The 26,015-nt window shown below is 40.6% G+C and overlaps 1 protein-coding gene across 1 annotated transcript in view; it reads left to right on the forward strand.

The window, feature by feature from the left end:
* hydin (HYDIN axonemal central pair apparatus protein) overlaps window positions 1-26,015 on the forward strand; it is a 129,932-nt gene that overhangs the window by 87,154 nt on the left and 16,763 nt on the right. The window contains 27 exon segments of the mRNA XM_034141588.1: window positions 960-1,063; window positions 1,213-1,377; window positions 4,243-4,440; window positions 4,541-4,747; window positions 5,048-5,265; window positions 5,367-5,549; window positions 6,685-6,804; window positions 6,887-7,046; window positions 7,164-7,336; window positions 10,790-10,988; window positions 11,092-11,185; window positions 11,810-11,903; window positions 12,019-12,187; window positions 12,373-12,452; window positions 13,263-13,418; window positions 13,920-14,013; window positions 15,035-15,239; window positions 15,374-15,606; window positions 15,691-15,838; window positions 16,590-16,792; window positions 16,895-17,003; window positions 18,645-18,881; window positions 18,981-19,114; window positions 20,103-20,327; window positions 20,410-20,570; window positions 25,107-25,201; window positions 25,392-25,608. Coding sequence (XP_033997479.1) covers window positions 960-1,063; window positions 1,213-1,377; window positions 4,243-4,440; window positions 4,541-4,747; window positions 5,048-5,265; window positions 5,367-5,549; window positions 6,685-6,804; window positions 6,887-7,046; window positions 7,164-7,336; window positions 10,790-10,988; window positions 11,092-11,185; window positions 11,810-11,903; window positions 12,019-12,187; window positions 12,373-12,452; window positions 13,263-13,418; window positions 13,920-14,013; window positions 15,035-15,239; window positions 15,374-15,606; window positions 15,691-15,838; window positions 16,590-16,792; window positions 16,895-17,003; window positions 18,645-18,881; window positions 18,981-19,114; window positions 20,103-20,327; window positions 20,410-20,570; window positions 25,107-25,201; window positions 25,392-25,608 — 4,381 coding nt within the window.

Consider the following 26,015-nt stretch of genomic DNA (forward strand, 5'->3'; position numbering starts at 1 on the left):
GAATAGTTTAAGCTCACAGCTTACTTACAAGGCTTACACTTTTATAAACAAACACGAAAGCTCTCTAAACACAAGATTGACTCCTGATATCCTGTTGTCTAACTAATTAATAACCATCAGTTGGGGATATCTTTTATCATCAATGTCCAGCCTCGCTGAAACAGTATCCTGCTTATTACACAGCTATTTACAAAATACAAAAACTGCCAAATTGACTCACAATATTGATGTCAAAAAATGACCTGAAAACAATTATTGGAGAAATTATCGTATTGCTTCCGCTAAGGAAAAAAAGTCCTTTCAACTGCAACGACTAGATCTGCGGCGGCAGAAACATAACTTAAAATGACGGCAGCAGTGATCTAGGATATTTATTCACATTATTTTTTTCCTTTAAGTCTTTAATCACTCAGTTTGCCCAAACCTTGTTCCCTTTAGTATTTACTTCCTGTATATCCTCTTCTTCTGATTTCTCTGTTATCCAGCTTTCTATCTCTTTTAACCTCTTTCCTACTCTGTGTTTTTTACTGGGGACAGTTTAGTCATCAAGGAATCAAAGGTTTTGTGCTCTCCATAAATATAATAAGGAATTTAGAAAAGTGTTTCATGGTGTTATCTGATGTTAAACTGATCGCACTTCTTTCTGTGGATTGATATGGCTGCACATCGTCCTAAATTCAAAGCAGCTTTATAACAGTGTGCTATAAAGAAATAACAAACCTCTGAATGTCAAGTCAAGTATTCAACCAAGCTGCGTAATAATGAGTGATAACTGCTTCCGTACAGCAATAAGGGCATCCAGATAGATACACAAAATAACACACGTAGTTTAGGAATGTAATCTAATTAAGATTGTTCACAACATATAGCCCATTCCACTTATAGCCAAGATCATAATAACTAAGTATTGCGTGTTATCATATCTATGTATTATAATTGATCCTCTTTCCTAATACTAGTGCATCAAAGCAAAGAGGCTGATCCTTCACCTAAGAAGACAGAAGAAGCCAAGCGATTACAAGCAGAGAGTCCTAAACCTGTGGACAAGCCAAAGGGATATACAGTGAGTTTATGACTTTCTTTTAAGATAATCACAGAAATAATGGGCAGAAGTATTTAGATCTTATACTTAAAGAAAATGCCCTAAATATTTGTAAATGCTGTTTAATTTTTAGCAATACCCTTGCTATTTCTACTATCCTCCCTATCCAGTCTGTAGAGGATGAGCTGCAGTCTCAGTTCAGTGCGTATGAGAAGATCCAGGAGCAGGTGGAGCACATCCTGCAGCACTGGGACCGAGCCCAGAGCTTGTTGCTGCTCCCGATCCCCACTGAAGAAGCCCCCCCGTCGTCAGAGGACACCGCAGCAGAGAAACATGTGAGTTTGCTGACTGTCGGTTTAGTTTTGTCTATTACAGTATGCTTCAATACAGACATATTTGTATATGCTGACCCAGAAGTTAGCATCAGAAGGGCTCGACTAAAAGCATAAGGATTTTCTTTGTATTTCGAAATACTGCAGAATTTTTTTTTGCTCTTTGGCAAACTCACAATGATTCCAGATCATCGGCTTACCACTCTGAAATAGAGAGATTTGTGCAATCGTGTGATTTGAACCATCTTGTGCTGAATGTGAAGGAGATGTGGGACCCAAAGGCAGTGGGCGACCTTAGGCCGGTGGTTATCCACCATGAACCCATAGCTCAGGTCAGGTCCTATAAGTACCTTGGTGTCCATATAGATAGTACACTCAGCTGGAGGGTGCATGTTGAAGGTCTGTGCTCTAGACTTCAACAGCGGTTGTATTTCTTGCGTAGACTCTGGGCTTTCGGAGTCGAGCAGAGGTTCATGTTACTGTTTTATCATGCAGTGTTGGAGAGCATCATAAGGTATGGTATCACTGCCTGGTATGGTAACATGACAGTGCAGTCAAAGTCAAAAGACTGCTATGAAAATGATGGAGGTCAAAAAACATCCATCTCTCCAAAACATATATGAGCAGTCCATTATTAGACAGGCACAAAACGTACAACCCAGAATTCCAGCTCCTACCTTCTGGTAGAAGATTCAGGGTTCCCAAGAGCAGGCTGAACCGCTATAAGCACTCATTCCTGCCTATGTCCATTAAGCTTCTTAACACTCACATGTGATGTAATATACTTTTAAATGTTGGCCATGAGGGTTGTGCAATAGGTCGCCATTGTCAGTAGGTGCGTCTGTGTAATTTGTTTGTGCAAACGGTGCATGAGTGATGATATGTGTATGTATTTTAATGTTTATTATGTTTGTATATGTACATGTATGCGGAACTGCAGGACAGAGTCTGTTACGTCCCCACTAAGGTCTAGCTGACCTGGAGACAATAACACACAACAACCAATAAATGAGGGAGTCAGCGTAAACGTTAACAAAATGTTTATTCCTTTTACAACCAAGAATACTGACCACAAATGCTCTTTAAGTGAGGAGGAGGAGGAGACAAAGGAGATTGTGCCAAACTAAATAAATATAACAAAACCAGGCCTATCTCTAAATCTATCCTCTGAAACCAAAACTCACACAAAAACCCTCACTATCTGAACTACTAATAATTGGACAAAGCAAAATACAGGGGTGGCAACAATCCACTAACCTAGTGTGTTTAACATATGTTACCTACGTGATGAGATGTAAAGGGTACCTACTCCTCCACCTCCCACCACACACACATTCACAAAGGTCAGAAAACAGGGTCCACAGTAGAAATCAGCAACTTAACAAACACTCATACAGAGGCTCTTCAGTCAGCAGCAGACCCAGGGTGAGAGAGAGGCTGCGTTTCACTTCGGTTAAATGGATTCCTTGCGCCCCTCACTTGCGTCGTTTCCCTGCGACTAGCCCCTCCCACCAAGGAAGCATGGAGAGACGCAAGGAAACCACGAGAAGCAGGGAAATGAGTTTTAAGAGCAATGGGACGTCCTTTCCTCCGGAGCGTCACGTGAAGCGACGTCCGTTTGTGATGACGCCGCACAGCTGATCGTCTGACAGCAGCTCTGTCCCCGTTATTTTCACAAACACCCCCGCCTCTGTTAGTACACATTTACTGACACAAACATTTGTATCATCTGTTGTAGACCCAAATAAATAAAATAAAATAAGAACTCATTCTCAAAAAAGATAAATGCCATTCTTAAAATGTATAAACGAACAATAGTTGGATTAATATTGATTAGAGTGCACAATAGAAATAAAATAATTCAGAGAAGAAAAAGAGATATGTTATCTATCAAAACCCAGTTAGATTAACATTCATTGGATTGCACACTTTGTCTGTTTGTGTGGATATGTAGCACATTAACATGTTAAATAGCACTTAATGACTGACTGAATGGAAATGACAATAAATGAAAATGTAAAACGAAAAAAGCGATCATGAAAATGTTTCCAATAAATGAATAAAATGATTTTTGACCACTTTGTTGTTCAGATATATCACATATTTGTAACTGAATGATGCATTCATTGAAACAAAACACAGTATAAACTGAGGAGTGAGTCCCGTGAGTTTCATGTGTTTTCTTCACTCCGCTGGGAAACTGCTCTCATGTCAAGAAGCATCAGATCAGTGCATGCGCTGCATCGTCCAATCAGTGAGCGATACACAGTAAGGGGGCGGGGCGAGTGTCTGAGGATTTCATCGAAGGATGGTCTGGTGGTTCCTCGATTATAGCTCCTCCATTATCGCTCCTCGCTCCTCTGGCAAAAATAAGGCCATTGGGACGCTACTCAAGATGGCGCAGACAAATCAACTTCCGGTGAGACCGAGACCGAGGAGCGAGGAAATGAAAAATAAGAGAAGTGAAACGCAGCCTAAGAGAAGGCTTCCTAGGTGCCTCCTTTATGACCGGCCCTGGCTGCTGATAGGGGCGAGCTGAGGGTGAGAGGAGCCAATCAGCCGTCAGTCTCAGGTGCCCAGGCAGGTACTGATCAGCTGCTGATTAGCTGTAGAGAAAAACAGGGAGAAGAGAAAAGAGCAGGAGGGAAGGAAAACAAAACAAGTACAGCCTGCCTGGCACGTAACAGAGTCCAAAACTAATTTGCTTACGGTGACAATAAAGTATATCGTATCGTATAAACCTCTCTCTTCCTTTCTACAGACCCATTGGTTAAAAGCCAAGTTGTAGAGGGGCATCTATCAATCAAATGTGGGACATTATGTCAAATTGCGGGACACGTGATCACTCTTTCCCCCATGTGTGCACAGACCCCTGTTGGCAAGAGGAACAAGAAGGCCAACAGCAAGATTATGTCTCCGATGCTGAGTCAAATAGCTGCCGCAGCTGAAGCAGACAAGGTGTCCCCACAGGAAGTCATCCCTCACATCGTGCTGAATGTAACGGGGAAAGACTCTCCGAGTGCCACTGAGCTGCTCAAAGGCAGCACCCTGCCTCAGCTGGTCCAGGTAGTTTTCTCTTTCTGTTATAGTATAAGTTACAGTTTCTTTTTAATAGTTTATTACTTTGCCTAATGGTTTTATTTCCTTTCTCCTTTTGAATGGTTAGGTTTTGGATGATCTGGGGTTGGGACCCAGCGGCCCACCCATCCCTCCCCCCGCCACTTTCTCTGTGGTTCCTTTTCCCAAAAACAGAGAGCAATCTATGAGTAAAGTCACCTGCAGCTGTTTCACCTTCCTGGTTCCCTCAGGGCACGAGGAACAGGATGAGGAGAAGAAAGACTCAGAGGAAGATTTACAAGCATCAGTTGTAAAGGTAACCGTACATATACACCACATGAATAAACAAGTGCACAATTTAACAACTTGGAAGTGTCCATCTTGTCCGAAACACACATCCTTTTATGTCAAGAAGCAGCACGATTTACAGGAATTGTAAAAAAAAATAAAAATAGTGCTGTGAATTTCCCTGCTACGAAATACAAGCTACCAATCATCTTTATAATGTCACACAGGTTTATGATGCAAAGTCATAACAGTCAATAAATCAAAAGTACAAACTATTGTTAAAACATATATAAATATTCAGATTTCTTTTTTTTGGTGTACTTTAAAGGAAGAGGCAACACATTCCAAAGGTCGCATCAAGGGCAGCACTAAGGAGAGTGCAGTAACAAAGGACAAAAAGAGTCAAAAGAGCAAGAGACAAATTTCAGCCAAGACAAAAACAAAGGTCCCGGTCATTTCTCGCACATCTGTACGCGACTCCTCCCCACTGGACAGCACCGAACAAGACCTACACCAAGGAAACTTAGAGCTGAAACGCAGCCAGAGGCAAGGGGAAACACACACAGACTCTCTGAATGAAAACACATTCTGTTTCTTTACTTTGTGTTTGTTCTTTAACTAACTGTTTGTGTTTTTTTTATGTGTAGCCTGACACATTTTCGCTGGGTTGTACCAGCCAACAGTGAGGTGGTTCTGAAGATTTGGTTTTACTCAGAATCCCCAGAGATGTTTGAACAGACCTTCAACTTTGAGCTGCTGGGGACCCAGAGACTCTACCAGCTCCTCTGCACAGGGATTTGCACCTATCCCTCCATCTGCAAAGACCACACGTCAGTCAGCAATGTTTAATAACTTAATGCAGTATTACATATGGTAAAGAAAGGGGAAGGGAGAGCAAAGAGGGGTTATTACAGATACAAATAGATACCACAAAAGAAACATTTAATTATAAATAATAACACGAGAACAGAATTCAGAGGTGAGTTGACATGCTCCTGTGCTGTTCACCAGTTGGGGTTATTTTGTACTTCAGTTTGTCTGTTGGCTTTTAGTCATAATTTGAAAAAAGAAATAGCCCCTACAAGAAAATATAATTTCTGGCTTGAGTTCACATACATTTTCTCAGGCAGGAACACATTTGTTGGTACGCCACATAAATGCAGCACAAATGCTCTGTCTCGCAATGTTAATAAAAGTAAAACATAATCTGGATCTGCATTTATTTTCTTGGGAAATACCGCCCCCATGTAACAAGGTGTTATGCTCACAGGGAGCTGCTAGACTGAACCCACAATGCAAACACTGAGACAGGAGACAGAAACTGCAGAAAACAGGGAACTTTATTGCACAGATGTTGGAGTTGGGGTGGTGAGGAAGGGAACAGGTGGACCGGGGAATCCAGGGGGAGTCCAGGGAGAATCCAGGGAGCAGGGAAAGCGAGCCAAGAGGTGTGGAGCTGAGGTGAAAACACGGTCGTGGCAGGCTGTTGAGTTGGTGGGTGATCTGAACAGGTAAAGAAACAATTAGTCAGGTGCAAATAACTCACAAGGGTCTCACTAAAAAGCTAAGTTTAGCCGGTGCCGTTTAGTGGATATCTGACGAAGACTGGAGGTGATGACCGGGCTTTTATACAGGTGCAGGTGAGTAGTGGCAATCAGTGAAATGAGCAGCAGCTGGAGAGGTGTAGAGGCGGGAATCCAAAAGTAGGTCAGCAACGCCCAGCCGGGGAGACACACACACACACCCACAGAGAGACAGACACGCAGGGAAAACAGGGAGGCAGTACTGTGGATCCTCACACAGGGTACATGAACATTGGACCAGTAGTTTTTCAGTAAAAAAGAAAAACAGAAAACCTACCCGAAAAACATTACTTCTGTGATATAAATAAATTACAATACAGTTAAAAAACTCAAGTTATTGTTGACTGCAAGAACTCACAGTTATCATCTATGCTTTCCCCAGGACTCTTTTTGCTTTCAGTAAGAAGGTATCAAAAATGGAAAAGGGGCTCGAAAAGACTTACGTAATCAAACCTGGGTGCTTTGAGTTTGGACCGTTACTCTGTGGAAAGACCAGAGACAGGTGAGTGGTAGTGAATGGCTTAGTGTTTGAATCCGTCTTTGAATTGATGCTAACATATTGAAATGTGTCTCTGTTTGTGTAGATACAAGGAAAGTAGGTACCCTGAGAACACAGAGAGACTAGTGATTCAAAACACTTCAGGCCTGGAGGTTGAGGTCCAGTTCAGTTTCCAGCACGACACCCAGGCTGCCACATATCTGCTGCACCCCCCGACAATGACTCTCAAACCTGACCAGAAACAGGTACCACACAGATCTTACCTGAGGGATAATGTGTTACCAAAAAAAGCATAAGGAGTCAGATTGAGAGTATTTTGTTGTTAATTAATTAAATGTTCCTATGGAATTTTTTCTTGCTAGGAATTGACAGTGTGGGCCTACCCAACAAACATTGGACAAATGAAGGACAGTATAATTTGCCAAATCAAAGACAATCCAGAGCCTGTCATCATCAACATCTCCTGCTGGGGCGTGCGGCCAGAGCTGGAGCTGGAAAGCAAGCATTTGCACTTTAACAGGACTATGCTGCACAGGTAATAACATATAGAATTCAGGGATGGATTCCACAGAGTGTTCTTCTAAAATAGCTTGACAAGTATTTTTCACAAAGGACATGTGAAACCAGTCCAAAGACAGAAGCAGAATGATAAAGTCAACACATTAACTACAACTAAAACAAACTCAAAACGCATACTTCTGTACATACATTGGCTATTCTGTGCATAATTGCCTCCCAGTATGCAATATGGCATAATGCACTTTGAGCATGAATGTAAAAGAGAAATGGAAACTACATAAGGATTGGCCCCCTTCAAGGCAAGGCAAGACAAGGCAAGTTTATTTATATAGCACCTTTCAACACAAGGCAATTCACAATTGCACAGTGCTTTACAAAAATGAAAGACATTCAGAAAATGGCATTTAAAAACAGTCATTAAAAAGCAAAGATCATAAAAATAAACAGTAAAAGAAAAAATACATGAATAAAAGTTACAGTGCAGTTTAAGATATGATCCTTTGCTCTTTACACTATTTTCTTGCCCTATTCTTCGTTATTCTCTTTTCTGATAGGGCCCCCGACTCCTATTTTCTAACACTTCGATAGGGCCCCCGACTCCTATTTTCTAACACTTCGATAGGGCCCCCGACTCCTATTTTCTAACACTTCGATAGGGCCCCCGACTCCTATTTTCTAACACTTTGATAGGGCCCCCGACTCCTATTTTCTAACACTTCGATAGGGCCCCCGACTCCTATTTTCTAACACTTCTATAGGGCCCCCGACTCCTATTTTCTAACACTTTGATAGGGCCCCCGACTCCTATTTTCTAACACTTCTATAGGGCCCCCGACTCCTATTTTCTAACACTTCGATAGGGCCCCCGACTCCTATTTTCTAACACTTTGATAGGGCCCCCGACTCCTATTTTCTAACACTTCGATAGGGCCCCCGACTCCTATTTTCTAACACTTCGATAGGGTCCCCGACTCCTATTTTTAACACTTCGATAGGGTCCCCGACTCCTATTTTCTAACACTTCGATAGGGCCCCTGACTCCTATTTTCTAACACTTCGATAGGGTCCCCGACTCCTATTGTCTAACACTTCGATAGGGTCCCCGACTCCTATTTTCTAACACTTCGATAGGGCCCCTGACTCCTATTTTCTAACACTTCGATAGGATCCCCGACTCCTATTTTCTAACACTTCGATAGGGTCCCCGACTCCTTTTTTTAACACTTCGATAGGGCCCCCGACTCCTATTTTCGAACACTTCGATAGGGTCCCCGACTCCTATTTTCTAACACTTCGATAGGGCCCCTGACTCCTATTTTCTAACACTTCGATAGGATCCCCGACTCCTATTGTCTAACACTTCGATAGGGTCCCCGACTCCTATTTTCTAACACTTCGATAGGGCCCCCGACTCCTTTTTTTAACACTTCGATAGGGCCCCTGACTCCTATTTTCGAACACTTCGATAGGGTCCCCGACTCCTATTTTTTAACACTTTGATAGGGTCCCCGACTCCTATTTTTAACACTTCGGTAGGGTCCCCGACTCCTATTTTTTAACACTTTGATAGGGTCCCCGACTCCTATTTTTAACACTTCGATAGGGTCCCCGACTCCTATTTTCTAACACTTCGATAGGGCCCCTGACTCCTATTTTCTAACACTTCGATAGGGTCCCCGACTCCTATTGTCTAACACTTCGATAGGGTCCCCGACTCCTATTTTCTAACACTTCGATAGGGCCCCTGACTCCTATTTTCTAACACTTCGATAGGATCCCCGACTCCTATTTTCTAACACTTCGATAGGGCCCCCGACTCCTTTTTTTTAACACTTCGATAGGGCCCCTGACTCCTATTTTCGAACACTTCGATAGGGTCCCCGACTCCTATTTTTTAACACTTTGATAGGGTCCCCGACTCCTATTTTTAACACTTCGGTAGGGTCCCCGACTCCTATTTTTTAACACTTTGATAGGGTCCCCGACTCCTATTTTTAACACTTCGGTAGGGTCCCCGACTCCTATTTTTTAACACTTTGATAGGGTCCCCGACTCCTATTTTTAACACTTCGATAGGGTCCCTGACTCCTATTTTCTAACACTTCGATAGGGTCCCCGACTCCTATTTTCTAACACTTCGATAGGGTCCCCGACTCCTATTTTCTAACACTTCGATAGGGTCCCCGACTCCTATTTTCTAACACTTCGATAGGGTCCCTGACTCCTATTTTGAACACTTCGATAGGGTCCCCGACTCCTATTTTCGAACACTTCGGTAGGGTCCCTGACTCCTATTTTCTAACACTTCGATAGGGTCCCCGACTCCTATTTTCTAACACTTCGATAGGGTCCCCGACTCCTATTTTCTAACACTTCGATAGGGTCCCCGACTCCTATTTTCTAACACTTCGATAGGGTCCCTGACTCCTATTTTCTAACACTTCGATAGGGTCCCCGACTCCTATTTTCTAACACTTCGATAGGGTCCCCGACTCCTATTTTCTAACACTTCGATAGGGTCCCCGACTCCTATTTTCTAACACTTCGATAGGGCCCCTGACTCCTATTTTCTAACACTTCGATAGGGTCCCCGACTCCTATTTTCTAACACTTCGATAGGGTCCCCGACTCCTATTTTTAACACTTCGGTAGGGTCCCCGACTCCTATTTTCTAACACTTCGATAGGGTCCCCGACTCCTACGTATTTTTAACACTTCTTAGGGTCCCGGACACCTAAACCATGTGCACAATTGTAATATATCATTTATATGATCCTATGCTCTTTACACTATTTTCTTGCCCTATTCTTCATTTTTCTTTTTTCCGATAGGGTCCCTGACTCCTATTTTTAACATCTTCATTCCTTTAAGAGATGCTCAGTGGCGCATGAAACCAAAATGGACCAATTGTTGATTAAAAAAAGTACCCGTATCTTGAGAGCATGTTGAGCAATTGAGCCCCGCCTCCAAGATCACGCTCTTCGCTCAGTCTAATGAATGGAGAGAGAAAGAACTCTGAATTTGGCTTTTAGTTAATTTGACAACTTTTAAACCAAATAAGGGCTATACAAGTGTTCATACTGGGTTGTTTATTTAACTACAAAATGATACACTGATTTAGAGGTGTCTCTTTTCCAATATAAGTAAACAGGAAAAAGTATTTTTGGGCCCAAATGACATCACGGACTAGAACGTAAGTGTAGTACCACCGTTTGGTCACTAAGAAAATGTGCTTCAATGGCCGGCGCTCTTCCTGGGGAAGTTCGTTGACAGCTAGCTAGCTATAGCTTTTTTTAGTCAATGATACTATACATTACAAATGTATGCACTTCATAAATGTTAACAGTGCACGACATGGCAGTGTACTAAAAAATCTGAATTGGGACACAGCATGATTCTTAAACTAACCTGTTTATCCCTCTGTCCCTTTTCTTTCTGTCAACCAACCTTCTTCCACCCTTCTCTCAAGGCGTAACAGCTGTAGTGTGAAGCTGCATAATAAGACGGCCCTGCCGGTGTCTTGGAAGCTGCAGGGTGTGGACGAGTTGGGTGATGAGTTCAGTGTGCCACAGGATCAAGGCGTCATCTCAGCCAACTCCTCTTTCCTCCTGAGCTTGCACTTCAGGGCCAAAAAGCCACTCCACATAAAGAAGATCCTACGTTTGGAGGTAGTCTTAATTTTGTAATACAGTATGGAATTAAACTACACTCAATTTGCAATTTAGGAAAGCACCTTCAAATGTCAAAGATGCTCTGTCTGTTTTGTTTCAGGTATCAGATGTGGAGAAGATTTTAGGCGTCGTACAAACAGAAAACATACAGCTCACAGCTGAAGCCTACGATGTCGCTCTGGAAATCATACCAGGTACAAACTGGAAGAACTTACAAACATTTCATGTACAGGTCAAACTTAATATGTGCTTTCTTGATATGATACATTAGGGTTTAGGGTATAAAGATAGCAGAACAAACAATATGTATACAATAATATGACACAAAATGGCAATGATGCTCAGCTCGGCAGTGTTTGTTTATGCTACCTCGGCAGATTTTGTTTATGATAGCTTGCTTACATGCGCATTCACATGCTAACACACACACACTTTACTAAAGCCGACAAAACTTACCTCACTCATAATGTCACAGAAACTCAATAAATGGGGAGGTATAATCAAAAGACTGAAAGTGATGTTTCCTCAACATTTTGAAAATACTGCAAATCCCCAGATATGAGGCTTGAAGACAAAAGCAGTCGATCTCAGGATCCTAGATTAAAACTATCTAGTACATCACAGTTCAATACATTGTTTTCATTTCAATGTAAACGAGCAAGAACAAGCGGACTCCTTACCATTTAAACCATTTTAAACATGTTACAGAATGTAATTACATTACCCACTTTTATGGTTTAGTGAAGTCAATCCTTTTAAAGTATAATGTAATATAAATAATTTTTAAAACTATACTACTTATTTTGTTTCTGTAGCAGATGGCTGTCTAGACTTTGGAACCATCAAAGTTTTTGAAGAGGGCAAACTGTCTCTCAGGTTGAAAAACCAAGGGAAATATGAAACAGCCTACAAGTCAGTATAATGTGCTTCTTAAATGTGTATGATCAGTCCCAGTTTCATATTACTGCATTTTATCTCACCATGAAACTAGTAAAGTTGTTTATTTGCATTCTTCTTTTTCCACAAGGTTAACACTTCAGCAGACTGACCCACCCCAGCCAAACCTGGAATCCATTTTCACATTGTCCCCTCGGAGTGGTACTCTAATGCCCCACGAGAAGCCCACCACAGTGCAGATCCTCTGCAAAGCCAATACAAAAATCTCAATGATAGAGCAGCCTATCCTGCTCTGCCAGGTGAGAGCTTTAATAAGAAGTCTTAACGATTACAGATGTGGAAGGTTAACTTTACACATTGAAGTATGATCTTGTAACATAGCTTTCTTTGGAACACAGCCTTACAATTTTAGTACAAGATAAAAGGGTTGTGCCAAATGTCCTGTCTCTCACTCATGCTCAGATTTGGGTTTCTTCTTCTACAGTTGATTGAACCCAATATTGGGAATGGAGAAGAAGTCGCCACACTAAACATCAAAATTTCAGTCAAGTCGGTCTTCTCCAGGTAAAGGCTTTATTCATTCTATTTTGTGTAATACATCTCCGGATTTATTTTTAGAGACCACTCCAATTTGTTCTTGAATCTGAATCTCTACCTGTATGGCAGCCATTCCATTCCAGTGTCTGTTGAATTCCAACACAGAGAAATATTGTCAGAAGTTTATATAATAAAATAATTTTACTCAAACACATACCTATAAATATTAAAACTAGAGAAACTGATAATGCTTCAGTGGTCTCTTTATTTGTTCCAGAGCTGTATTTATTAGTAATGAATTGTTCTTAGTATTGTTATAAGCAAGTCAGACAAAAGACTGCATTGACTAGAACAAATTATTCTAATATTATGTTTTATTAAAAAGGTGACTTTTATAAAACAAAAAACTAACAAATGTATAAGAACAAACGTAAGTATTAACTGAAATTATCAAGGCATACATTTGCGAGGAAAATACGTTAGAATTTCTATTGAAAAGAAGGAAAGATTAAAGTCACAAATGTATGGGAACACCTGTGACTGCATACAAACACAGGCTCAAACATGTTTACTGTAAATATTTAGAGATATGCAATGTCTTCTTATAGCACTTCGAACAATGTCAGTTAGGAAGAGAAATTCAGATGTTCTTCTTGTAAATGTACAACTTTTATTTTTGAAAGTTTATTGCTGTGTAATAATTTTTTCTAAATAAAAGGCCCTAATATGATATCAGTTTTGATGTCAGTTAGTACATTTTTTGCCCTACATTGTGTCTGCAAGGGTGATTATTTCGAAGCCGAAACACACATTATAAATGACTGTGTGTTTTTTTAGGTACAAGATCACACCTGCCTGTGACATCAACTTTGGTCCTCTGGTCTACGGCTACAAGAAAAGTGAGAGCTTCACCATTGAGAACAACGGAACCTTTGAGACCCGTTACAGTGTATGCCGCTTGATCACAGACGCCACCTCACCGGGAAAGCAAGGGTAGGACGAGACAACGAACACAGAAACATGTACACAGAGGCGCAAGGGTTAACACTATTTCAGAAAAACTCAATTGGAATGGAACTGTATATACTGTATATTCTGAAGATGTGCTCTAAAATGCCAAATTTCAAAGTAACCCAATTGTAAAAGTAGTAGCTCAGTGCAGGTGCTCAGTGTTTATTGATGAGGTACGAACAAATTGAACCATCTGTTTGTGACAAATCTGATATTGGAGTGTAATACACCTTACAAATGTACAAAAGTTTCATTGAAGCATTATTGTGTTGCCAATCCATGCACATGTTCTATTGCCTTGACTGGAGGGAATGTGCTATGAAGTCAAAAGTTGTGGAGGTGAAACTCATTCAAAGTTGCCTATTCACCCACTGAGAAGGAAGGATGACAGAATGTCTAAAAACTCTCAGTCCTTTTCCAATATCATTTTCCTAATGATGTTCAAAATAAATGATGGTTTGTGTCCCTGTGTACTTATCTCAGGGGTCCCTGTAAGAAGAGCCAATCAGAGAGAGCCACTGGTGCCACTAGCAAAGTGAGACGTGAGTCCATTCAGAGAGACTTGAGTATCACACAGGTGAGAAATCACAAGTAAATGATAACAATGAAAGTGCCTGTTTATTTATGCAGGTGTTGTTTTGTTGGACGGTCCTCTTTATTTATTTCTAAATGTGTAAGAGGCTCATGGAAAAGTCCTTACCATCTTTCCTACATATTTGGGATTTTCTTTTCTCAAGATATATTATATATATGTACAGCAAATTTCACAAAAAAGCTTATTTTATCACTTGACCCTAGTCCTATCTAGACTGGCCATGCATTTTGAAATGAATCAAACAAACAAAACAAAACCATGATCAAACAGTCATAATGATATTTTGTATTGATTGATCACACATAGTGTTAGCTTCTTTGCTGTTCTTTACACATTGACTAAAGTAAAACCAGATGTCAAACTCGGGTTCTGAAAAGTGAAGCTAATGTGTAATGGCTTCAAACCTGCCTTCTTTCTAGTGAGCAGCAAAATAAGTATGGTTTTATATAAAGTCTATACTACTTGTCACTTCATTTATTACTTTAAGAAACTTGTAAACATGGGCTTATTGTCTCAACTGCTAGTTTCAAGTCTTCTTCATTACAGCATGTCATTTGTTATACAGTACTTACCTTATTCAGTGTCTCATTGTGCTGCAGTCCCCATCAACAGATGACATGATATTGACTATGTCTACTTCTTATATAGGAGTAGGGAAACATTTTTTACAGTAGCATTCTAACTTGTCTAACACATTTGTTATTAGGCCGCTGTTAATCTAACCTGTCAAAATAATACACATTTTATGATGGATAAATACAACAAAAAAAAGAGTGCTCTGATGCTAACAACGCTTTGGAGGTTCAGGTTAGCAATGTTTATTCAGAATATAATACAACTGGTTATGTTCTTTTATGCAATTTTCATGTTAAAATAGCAGAAGAGCTCTGTGGCATATCCACAACAGAAACGTATGACAAAGCAGACACCTTCCATCCATGTTATAATGTCAGTGTTCTCCCAGTACTCTGATCTGTACCTCCCTGATTTTGTGTCCCTCTAGAATCGCCTCACCATGGGGGTGTTCTCTGTGTCCCCCTGTAATGGCAGCTTGCATCCAGGGTCTCAGCAGGTGGTGACAGTGGAATGTGTTTCTGATCAGCTTGGTAGCTGGAACCAGGGTTTGCTTATTGACATCAGTGACCGTGACCCCTTAGACCACCCTGATGGCATTCCTTACAAACTGCTGGCTGAGGTCTGCAAGCCAGGTGAGGGCTCTGTGAACATAGTATTAATGTACAAAAAGTGCTACATTATGGATACAAGAGCTTTATCATCTTCACCAAGTGCTTTTCCTTTGACTAATCTGACTCTCTTTTGTCCTTTTTTGTTTGTTTCCCAGGTATATCGTTGGACGTGGCTTCCATCTTTGAGGAGCACCATCTGTGTAACAACAGCAGTCAGCTGTCCTCGGAGCAGTTCTGCAATGCTGAAGGAATTTACGTCCAGGACGAGAACAAGTTTGTTTTCAACAAAGTCCTGGTCGGGCGCACTGCCAAGGCCCGCTTCAAACTCACCAACAACAGCAAGGTGCCCTGTGCGCTCAGCTTGGCCATCAAATATGTTGGCGCTAAGGTAAGGCATTGTGGATAAATGCAGCTTACATGATTGTGGACGATGGTTGTTAGCATGTCAAACATACGTTGTATTTCCTCACAGCTGTCTCGTGGAGCGGATGTTTTTGATTTGTCTGCTACGACACTGAGCATTCCTGAACAGTCCCACGTGTTCGCCGTGGCCACCTTCACACCTCAGGCCATGCAGCTCTACAGTGCTGTGTTCGAGGCCACGATGGACGTAACCAGCAGGTACATGAGTTACAACTGTGTATGCTTCTTCTCTTTGCTATTTGTTTTTTATTCAACTTTGTTTATTGGGTTTTGCAATAGCATACAGTTGTTACATCAGAGGTCATCAAAAGTAAGAATTCTAAAATTCACTGTGAAAGACAATTTAAAAAAGCAACATTTGAAATATTGCTACAAACCGGAGCTATTAAAATGACACACAAAAGAAAAACAGACAGACAAACAAATAATAATATACAAAAAGAACTGTGTCTCTATGCTGTTAGAATTGCATTGCTGACCACAGCCAGGGTTCCTACATTATACATAGTCTGGAAAGTATAGAATTTGACACATTTCCCGGTCTTGAAAAGAGAGTATGTAAATGATATGTCTTTTATGACTATATGGTCTATTTGTTTCCTGTATAGTTGTTTGAATATCACCTCTGAATGTAGAGATTTTTCCAATTTAAGTCAATGGTAAAACATATTTTTGGGGGTGAAATGGCGTCACAGACTGACACTGAAGTTGTAGTATTAACATTCGGCCACTTGAAATAGTTGCTTTAACACCGCCTTACTTCCTAGGGGCTTGTAAATGCTACAGTACCAAGTACATAGTCATAATGTAAAGTACTTGTTACCATTATATTTAAACACTATTTAATAACACGATACTAATCAAGCTGTTAAATCTCAGATGTTAAGTATGGTCTGAAACATCCACTAAGAAATCTGGAAATTTGCCCACCCATTTTTCTCTCTATTGGATCCAGAATGACACCTACATTCAAGAGCAAGGTGCTGGAGTTTGACCTCATGGGAGAGGGCAATATGCCCAGTGTGTGTGTGGTGCGTCCGGCTCTAAGGACTAGCAGAGGGAGCCCGAGGCTGCGGTTCACACGAGTATCAGCAGGGCGGCAACATACCCGGCCCCTGGTGCTGCTCAATGACGGAAATGTTCCAGCACAGGTGGGAAAAGGCCTATTCCTTTTATTTTATTATAGATTCAATCATGACATAAGGGTGGATTTTCGTCACCATAGGTGCTTTGTTGCCCTGTGTGTTGTGTAGGTACAGATTGACATGCTGGATAAACATGGAGTGTTCACCCTCAAAGCTGCTCCTGGCAACACTTGCAGCTCCATCTACTGCTCACAGATTAAAGGCACTACCAAGTCAGGTACAACCCTAATGTGTAAAACTCCTCTAAACATTGAACATTCAGAAATGTGCACAACAGACACTGTTGGAGGAAAAAGTATTGCACTGAGCCAGTTCAGAAAATCGTGACCACCTCACAAGCACTTTAACTCAAACACTTATGAGCCGAGTCTTCAAAAGAAATCCAGAGCGCTGTGCAATGGAACCAGTCTGTCGTTGTAATGCACTCTTATACTCTACAAACTCATGTCCCATTGGTTGGAATTTTGGGGGAGGGAATTCCTTCCCCAATTTCCCCTAAAAATAGCTTTTGCTAGCACCTTCTAATGGTGTCGCGTTCAGTATTGCATTGCCTTTTTTGCTGACTCCACAGACCCTCAGTTCACTACTCCGGTTATTTCTGAAACCTAAAGAGGTTCCCATAGACCAACTGTCTCCTGATTTGATTATTTATAGAAACTCAGGGAGTCTGTTTCTTCCCTATAAGGCTTGTTTCGACACCCCTATTTCTGGCTGATCTCTAGGCCTTATTTTTTACAATACACTCAATGTCTAGTTTTAAAATTAAGCATTATATTGAATACATTTTGTATATACTTCTACCACATTTTATTAATAATACGGCATACAATTGTCCAGTACAACAAACAACCACTCTATTTAAATTATATTTATATCGCCCAGTATCGAATGACGGCAGATGCTGAGTAAGTAACATGTATTTATGGGACGTGGTGCCAAGCCATAGAGAGGACATGAGTGCATAAAGACAAGAGAAAGAGAATTAGGATATGAGATGTGAAAAATAAAAGCTGAAAAGTGTAGGTACCCCGACAGTATAAGTTTACAGGAGCATAATTAAAGGCTGGTTCAAGACAAGCCTGAGCCAGCCCTAACTACAGTATAAGCTTTATCACCAACAAACAAGCAACACTTTTTCACTAGGAGTGCACTAGGAGATATTTAGAGCTATTAATACCTACAGTATGTCTAGTGTTGCTATGTCCTTCTTCAGTCCACTGACATAGCATTTTGATTGGATTCACCAATAAGAGTATTCCCCTGTTTGGCATTGCAAACTGTATAATATTAATGGACAGTTCCATCAAAACACTTTAGCACAACCAGAGGTATCATTTTTCTATGACACTAATGTGTCTTCCTTGTAAGTGCTAACAATAATATATAGTACATTAATTATACTAAGAAATTGCTCTAAAGGAAGCCACCGTTTTGTATGTGTTCATGATTTTAAAACATTGTTGTGTGCATTGCATTGACAAACAGGATCACGCCAACCCTAAGCAATGAGGTTTGGTGCAATGTGTCGTTTGTCACATTTTGATGTTAATTCATTAATAATTCTCCACCAACAGTGCAGCAGGTGTACAAAACATCAACATTACATTTAATAATGAAAGTACTGAAAACAAGTACTGTAAGTGATGTAATAATTGGGTTTACAATCATTATAACAAGATAAAAATAAACGTACTTATGACTCCATGTGTTCCTCCTGATAATATACATCGGTACTTTTGTTCTTGCGCTAAAATTCGTGTTTTCTGAGCTCTACATACAGAACATGTAGGCTTCTCTCCTATGCTACAGACGGTCATCGCAATATTTGTCACTGGTGACACTTCTTTCCCCTCCACAGAGCATCAGCTGGTGCACAGAGCCACCCTGAGGCTTAATGTTAGAGAGCAGGCAGAGTTTGAAGTCGGCTTCTGCTCCGACAATCCCCTAATTGTCAAGGCCAAGATATCACTGCATGTGGAGGACAACAAGTACAGCAATACCACAATACAAATAACTGGAGAAGCTTACCAGGAAATCATCTCTCTTGACAACATCAGCAGCTCATCGCAGGAAATAGAGGAAGATGATGAGGGAGGTAAGAGAAGAAAGGAGGATGAGAGAAAAAGTGATTTATTAGCATTGAAGCTAGTTCCTTATCCCATATGTTTTTACCAAGTCTATTTCTCTCCCACAGGTGTTATGCATTTTGGTGACTGCCATGTAGATAGTCCCTACCAAGAGAGCTTCACCATGAGCAACCACAGCAGCAGCCAGGCAGTGAGGTTCGAGTGGCCTCCTGCAGAATCGCACATCTGCTTTTCACCACAGGTAAAGCATTGCAGGAAGGAATCCAGCTGTGTACAGGAGTTGGTTTAAATCCACAGGAGGGGAAACATCACGATCTTCCGCCAATCTCATTCATTCCACCACGGCTTTCCCCGTGTACCTCTTTATGTTTGTCCGCCATTCTTTTATTGTCCTTCCTGCACTTTCTTTTACTTCAACTGCACCATGCATGATGCTCTTGGCTAAGGAGCCGTTCTTGTTAAGTGTAACTAGTGGCGTGATGAAGCCAATAATCTACATCCTTTTTCGGAGAGGGCGAGGGCAATGTAAAAAAAAAAGTTACAAGATCTTCTGTATGAGAGCCCCGAGATTATTTTACACATATTTGCTTCGTTCAGACGCAAGACTTTCACACAAATGCGCTCTCTTTCTTCCTCCCTCTGTCTCTCTCAAGCACACACTCACAAGGTCTTGCATAACAACTGTTATGTGCAGAACATTGCATACAATAGTCCACCTTCTCTTCCTTTCCCCCTCTAACACACACTCCAATCTCCAGGACAAAAAATCACTGTAAGTTTCGCCGTCTAGCAGTTTCCATCAGCGATTCAAAAAACCCTCCCAGTCTTTATATCTCCTGTTTCACAGAGTTCTTTGTTCAGTGTACAGCATTTGAAATGTCAGCCGAGCTTAAGTGTTTGGTACTTTTTTCCAAACACTTAACCTGATTTGCAGATAAGCGCACTACACACCTGAGCCACAGCCGTCCCCCTTATTTTATATAGTTTCCAAAGCTGATAGTTAGCAATAGCCAATCTCCATATATACATACTATAATGTCCATGCTGTCTCCATACATTTGGTACTGCGCTACTGTACATCCTCCCTGGATCCGGCTACGAGGTCTATGTCATCCGCAAATCTGTTATACTTCATCCGCCAACTTTGATGGTACCAGTGAAAACGTTGCATTCGATTTAAGATAACACCTCGCTGCATGTGATCAAAATCAATCCGCTTCTTCTTACAGGTTGGACACCTGCATGCTGGTTGTTCTAAGGAAGTGGTGGTCACCTTTTGCTCCAATCAGCCAGTGACTCTGACCAGCCAGCCAATGAGATGCAAGGTTAGTCAGGTGGAGTTCCAGCAGCCGCTAGAGAAGGTGGCTGACTGGGACGACCGACAGAGGACGGTGCAGTGGCTGAGTTCTTCCAGGCCGGCTTCAGCATCTCCCCAGCAGACTGGGAAGAATAAGGTCAATATGCTGATTGTAAAATAGATGTTGAAGAGAACGTTCACATTTATAGTTGAGAAAACATGCATATTATTGCCCGCAGGTGAAAAAGACAGATCCTGAGCCTTGCTGCTCTGTAGTGGAGGGGTCCCAGTTGGAGTTGGAATTACGTATCAGCGCAGTTTGTGACTATGTGAAGTTCAGCAGCAACGCCGACACCATCCACTTCAAAGACACCATGCTGTACCAAACCAGGCTCCACCAGTAAGTCAAGCTGTGGGGGGGAAACAGAGGTGTATGAATATACATTTAAATGTATCTATCCACAAAATATCTTTCAATGCACAAATAATTATCGTTTTATACAAATTAAAAAAGAATCCACATATATAGAAATAAGTTTCATGAATATTGTAGATCCACACATAAATATGTATTGATTTGTATAAATGTAATATAAATCAACCATATGTATTTAAAAGTGTTTGCAATTTGTATCTAACCCTAACCCTTTCATGTTGTGAACTCTGCATTCGTGTGGGTTTTGTGAGACTCCCCTAATGTTGCTCGCTTCACAAAGGCATTCGTTTGAACAGGAAAACATCCGTAGCCAATTATATGTCTCCCTCATTTGCAGCCAATCACATGAGTGAAACCCCACGAGGGCATGATTTTTATGTGAGGTCAACTTCAACATACACTGAAAAAAAATGCTGTTGGTTACACATATTAAAAACATTATGTTAAAAACACACAACTATTTTAAGTCAAAGAAACATGAAATGTTTATGTTCATTTGAATATTTCCTTTAATATTAGGTATATTCATTTACCCTATGTTTAACCAACATGACTTTTTAATGTTCATTTTAGGCTTTTAATATGCTTAGTGTATTTCATTTGTACCTGTTAAAGCAACATGATTTCTTTATTTAAGCTTCACTGTAAAAAGTCTGTTGGATTTACATAAAAAAAGATATGTACATTGGTTGCACATATTAAAATCATGTGTACTTTTAATTTGTACCTGTTAAAGCCACATTAATGTTTTGTTTAAACTACATGCTATAGTTTTCTGTTTAATACCTAGCCTGCTCAAGGTAAAGATTATTTATTTGATGTAAATAGAGGCATTTCATACATTCTTCTAATCAGTACAGGATCCATCCTAATCTCTTATCTACAGCATTTATCATAACATTTTTTTTTAAATAGTCAATAAAGACAAACACATTTCTTTGAACAACATTCATGTATTCTTCTCAAAAAATAAAACAATAGTAACAACCAACTACACATCCAGATGAGCTTTTGTTTTTTCCATCATGCAGCCTAAACTCTGCCAGGAGAATTAACAAATACATTGAAAATAAAGAAATAGAATAAATAAAAAACGTGTGTGATGCATGTATACATTATTGTGTTAGAGAACACAGCAAGGAAGCTTAAAGGAAACTATTCTCTATTCCCCCAAAAATAAAGGTTTATTGTGCCAGATGGCAAAAAAATGCTTATTTTTGTAACCATTATATTTCATAGTAAACAATTAACAAAAAAATGAAATGTTCTTGCAAATCCATTATTTAAATAGTAATCTGCTAATATGAAAGGGCACTGCTTTGTAAAAATACATGAAAGTATAATAATGGCCTGGTTTCTCATTACAAATGCAGTAAAGAAAGTATTACAAATAAAAACACCCCAACAGTCTAATGTGGGGGAAGAACTGACATTTTGAAGTAGCGCAATTAGATAAAGACACTTCTGCAAATCTGACATCGCACTTTGATGCAAGTGGTACATTCTGAAACACATGACCCCAGGAAAAACACACACTTCTGAAACGTGCAAATAAATACAGCAAAAAGCATGAACAAAGGAATTAAGTGCAAGACAGTTGTATCGATGAAAGTCCAGTATAAATGCTGTAAACGTGCACAAAGGTCCATGGCAACAGCTCACTCAAATAGTCTGTTTTTAAACGCTTGGACTTTCTTGGAAAGCATGTTGCCGTCTAGCTCCATTAAAATGTTCTGGAGCACTTGGAACGTGCACTTCAGTTTAGGGGGGTAGTTCAGGTTCATTACATACATTAGTCCAAATAACATGGTAGCAGCTAATGCAATGTTGTCCACATCAGTAAGTACCTGTTGGCCTTCCAGGACAATCCCAATGTCCTCTGGTCTCATATTCAGGGTATGTGCATCGCTGCTAAAATGGTCATTAATATCCTCCACTCCAGTGGCGGTTCTAGCTGATATAGCCCCTTCTTTCCTTTTCTTTCTAAACTGGGCACCTGATGCCTTGTGCCTTTTTTTCTCCATCACCGTAGGTACACATTTTCGACCCGAGAATCAATGCATAGCGTACCCCTCCCCCAACACTGTCAACTACAGGTCAAGACTATACCAATTTGCCGTAGTTGTTTTTTAAATAATTATTTATTGTTTCATACAACCCAGGCCAAGAAAAAAATATATCTGCAAAACTATTTATATTGTATGAATGATTTTGGTGGCATTTCGAGGCGTGAGATTAATTGTACTAATTGCAGTACTACTTTATAAACATCGAAAGTGTTTATTTGATAGAGATAGTTTACCCGCCGCCCCCCTCTCTCTCTCTCCATAGTGAGGCGACCTGAGATCACCCCCGCCCTTCTTTGAGTCTGTATCCCAGCTGCCTGCTGTCATAAGGGCCGCCGCGCCCCCTTCGACCCACAACAACAATACACTATAAGACATTTCGTGCAAATTGGCGCTTGTGCCGCCCCCAGTCAAAATGCCGCCCTGGGCAACCGCCCATGTCGCTCATATCAATATCCGCCACTGCTCCACTCTCTTGTATTAAGTGTCGCTATCCGGGACACACCCCCACACACAATACACACACAGAGCGGATCAAAGCCGAGACATAAACGTAGTTTTTTAGGGATCCCAGGACAATATTGTAATATCTTTAACAACCAACACCTTAAATGGGTAAAGATGGTCGCCTAGAAATGTAAGGTACGACCTGCCTCAGCGCCCTTAAAAGTCGGCACAAGAGTAGACAGACATCCAGAGCCGGACTGAAGCGGTAAAATGTGTTCAGCAGACATTAAACAATCATTTAAAGGGGACCTATCATGCAAAATGCACTTTTGTACGTCTTTTATACATGAATATGTGTCCCCGGTGTTCCAGGGAACTCACCAAGTGTCAGAAAACACAACCCTCTCTATTTTCCTCCATACCCAAATCTCTAAAAAAGGGGCTGCAACGGATCTGATAAAAAACTGATCCAGATTTGAACACTGTCCTGACATCAGGACAGTGGCGCTACGGCTATTGGGCCAACTCCACCAATCAGGAGGAGACAGCCACGGCCATTGCCGTTCGAAAGCGCTGGAGATGCTGTAGTACATATGCCAGGCCTGTAGGTGGTGCTGTTCTCACTGAATCTGCCCTTGCTAAAACAGAGCTAGAAATTGTCAAATTGAGCAAAATGAGGCATGGCTAAAATGCATGATCTGTTTGGTATTTTGAAAAAAAAAAAGTATAAATATGCCTTATATAGGTATGGTCCTACACTATATTATTCAAATATAGCATGATAGGTCCACTTTAAAACAACAAGTACCACGGCGCGAACATGCCGCAAGCTCGTCGACCGGCTATGACTCCCCCCCCTCCCCCTCCTCACTGAACTCGGCTAAATGTGCATAGCTAACTTTGGGAAAGGTTCAACGTTTTAAATATTGTAAAGCAAGCAACTGCCGGACTTACGCCCTACAAATACTCACACTATAAAAACACGCTATATGCAAACAAGTCAATAAATATAAATTCACCTAATGATTTTCATGGCTTTATCCTAGCTAACACCAGTGAATGACAATGTTTACAAATTGACAGCTGTATTACCGTTGCTCGGTGTAACGGGCAAATGTGAACTCAGCTTTTTGCAAACAATGCGTCTAAAGTGATAACCTCTAACTATGACAAACATTTGATGACATTTAATAACTTTTAATAACTTTTACCTTGTAGAGATCTCCCCGGAACAGAACCAGCTTACTCCTCCGATGCGGGAAAAAAGATGGTGGACCCCCCCCGCCCTTTGTTTAAAAAAAAAAAGCTTCAACATGCTCAAATAAAAATGTTTTTGCAATTTGTTCTGCTTTTCATCTTGTCCATGAAAGTGCCATATTGTTCAAGTTCAATTACGAAACGATTAAAGTATGGTTTTGAGTCCGACCATTTTGATTTGTGAATACAATATTTGTCAATAATAATTAGAAGCTGAATAATTGGCTGCAGAGCAAGCTGCTGACGTATGTGCTCAGTGGGCGGAGTTACAGAGATAAACATCACTTTTTTCTTATTTCTTAACATGACTGAGACTTATAGAATGCACATCCCTCAAGATTAAAATAGTTCTACATGATTGATTGATTGATGTTTAGATGAGAAACATGAATACATTCTGTCTCATATATTAACTGCATATTTGTCAATTGAACAACCCCACTTTTCCCTGTTTTTCAGTGTAGCGTCTGGTGGTGCCACTCCCGTATGGGGTCAGAAACGATATATAATCAAGATGAACTATGGACTCACACAAGATCTCATGTTGCATGTCTTCCCATCTTTCTGACTGTGGTTAAAAAAAACTAAAAAAAGAAACAGCCACTTATTACATTAAAAATTGCTTTGATGATTCATATATTTTCCGAACAGTAATTGATTAGTTGAGTAATTGTTGAATCTCTAATCCCAAATGTGACGTTAAATTCTTTGTTTGTGTGCGTCTCTGCAGACTACAGATAGTGAATCACGGCACTGTGAAATTGGAATTCTCCTGGCAAGTCATCAGGGATCAGAATAACAACATTTTAAACCATGAACAAAGAGGTACTCATACTTTTTGTTATTGTATATTCTGAAGTCTACATTATATATGACCGCAAAAACTGTGTTTGCTGTACCATTATCTTCAAAGATTGAATTTAACATACTTAATAACATTTCCATGCATGCCAGAATGAAGTTTGGGACTGTGTGTGCTGTAAATGTGAACATTAGTCGGTGTGTTCTATAACAGATGGGACCCCGAGCCCCCGACCAGGCAACAGGTCAGCCATGTTAAGTGAAGCCCGTCCCTCCAGCGCTCTGGCCAGCGTCCTGACAGGGAATCCTGAGCTTCCTCCCTTCAGCGTCGAGCCCGGCATCGGGGCCATAGAGCCCGGGGAGATGCAAAGTTTCAGCATCCGCTTCTCCCCTCTGGAGGTGGCCCAGTTTCAGGGCAGGATTATCTGCAGGTACAGTAAATACTTCTAAATGTAGTGACACAAATAATACACGTTGTATCCCGTAACTGGGAAGAAGGGAATTTATTTTATACTTTTATTTATTTTGTAATCATAGTGCAGGTGAGGACAGGGACAATAAAGCACAAGCAGTGAAAGTACAAAATTATAAAAAAGCACAGGTACAGTTCACAATCCTTATAAAAGAGGTCTGACAGAAAATAGTACTTTATTAAGACATTTATAACAACCCCATGTTCTCAATATCAAAGAAGAGCAATGGAGGGAAAGTTCCTGTTGAGTCAGCATTTTGTTTTTTACTTGCGGCCATAGTAACCCTTAAAAAGGTACGTATCAGTTGTATTGAGTACTTTAGTGATATTTACCAGGTACAAACATATAAAAGACATGTCAGGTGT

This window comes from Trematomus bernacchii, unplaced genomic scaffold (genome assembly GCF_902827165.1).
Source record: "Trematomus bernacchii unplaced genomic scaffold, fTreBer1.1, whole genome shotgun sequence".
Taxonomy (NCBI): Eukaryota; Metazoa; Chordata; class Actinopteri; order Perciformes; family Nototheniidae; genus Trematomus; species Trematomus bernacchii.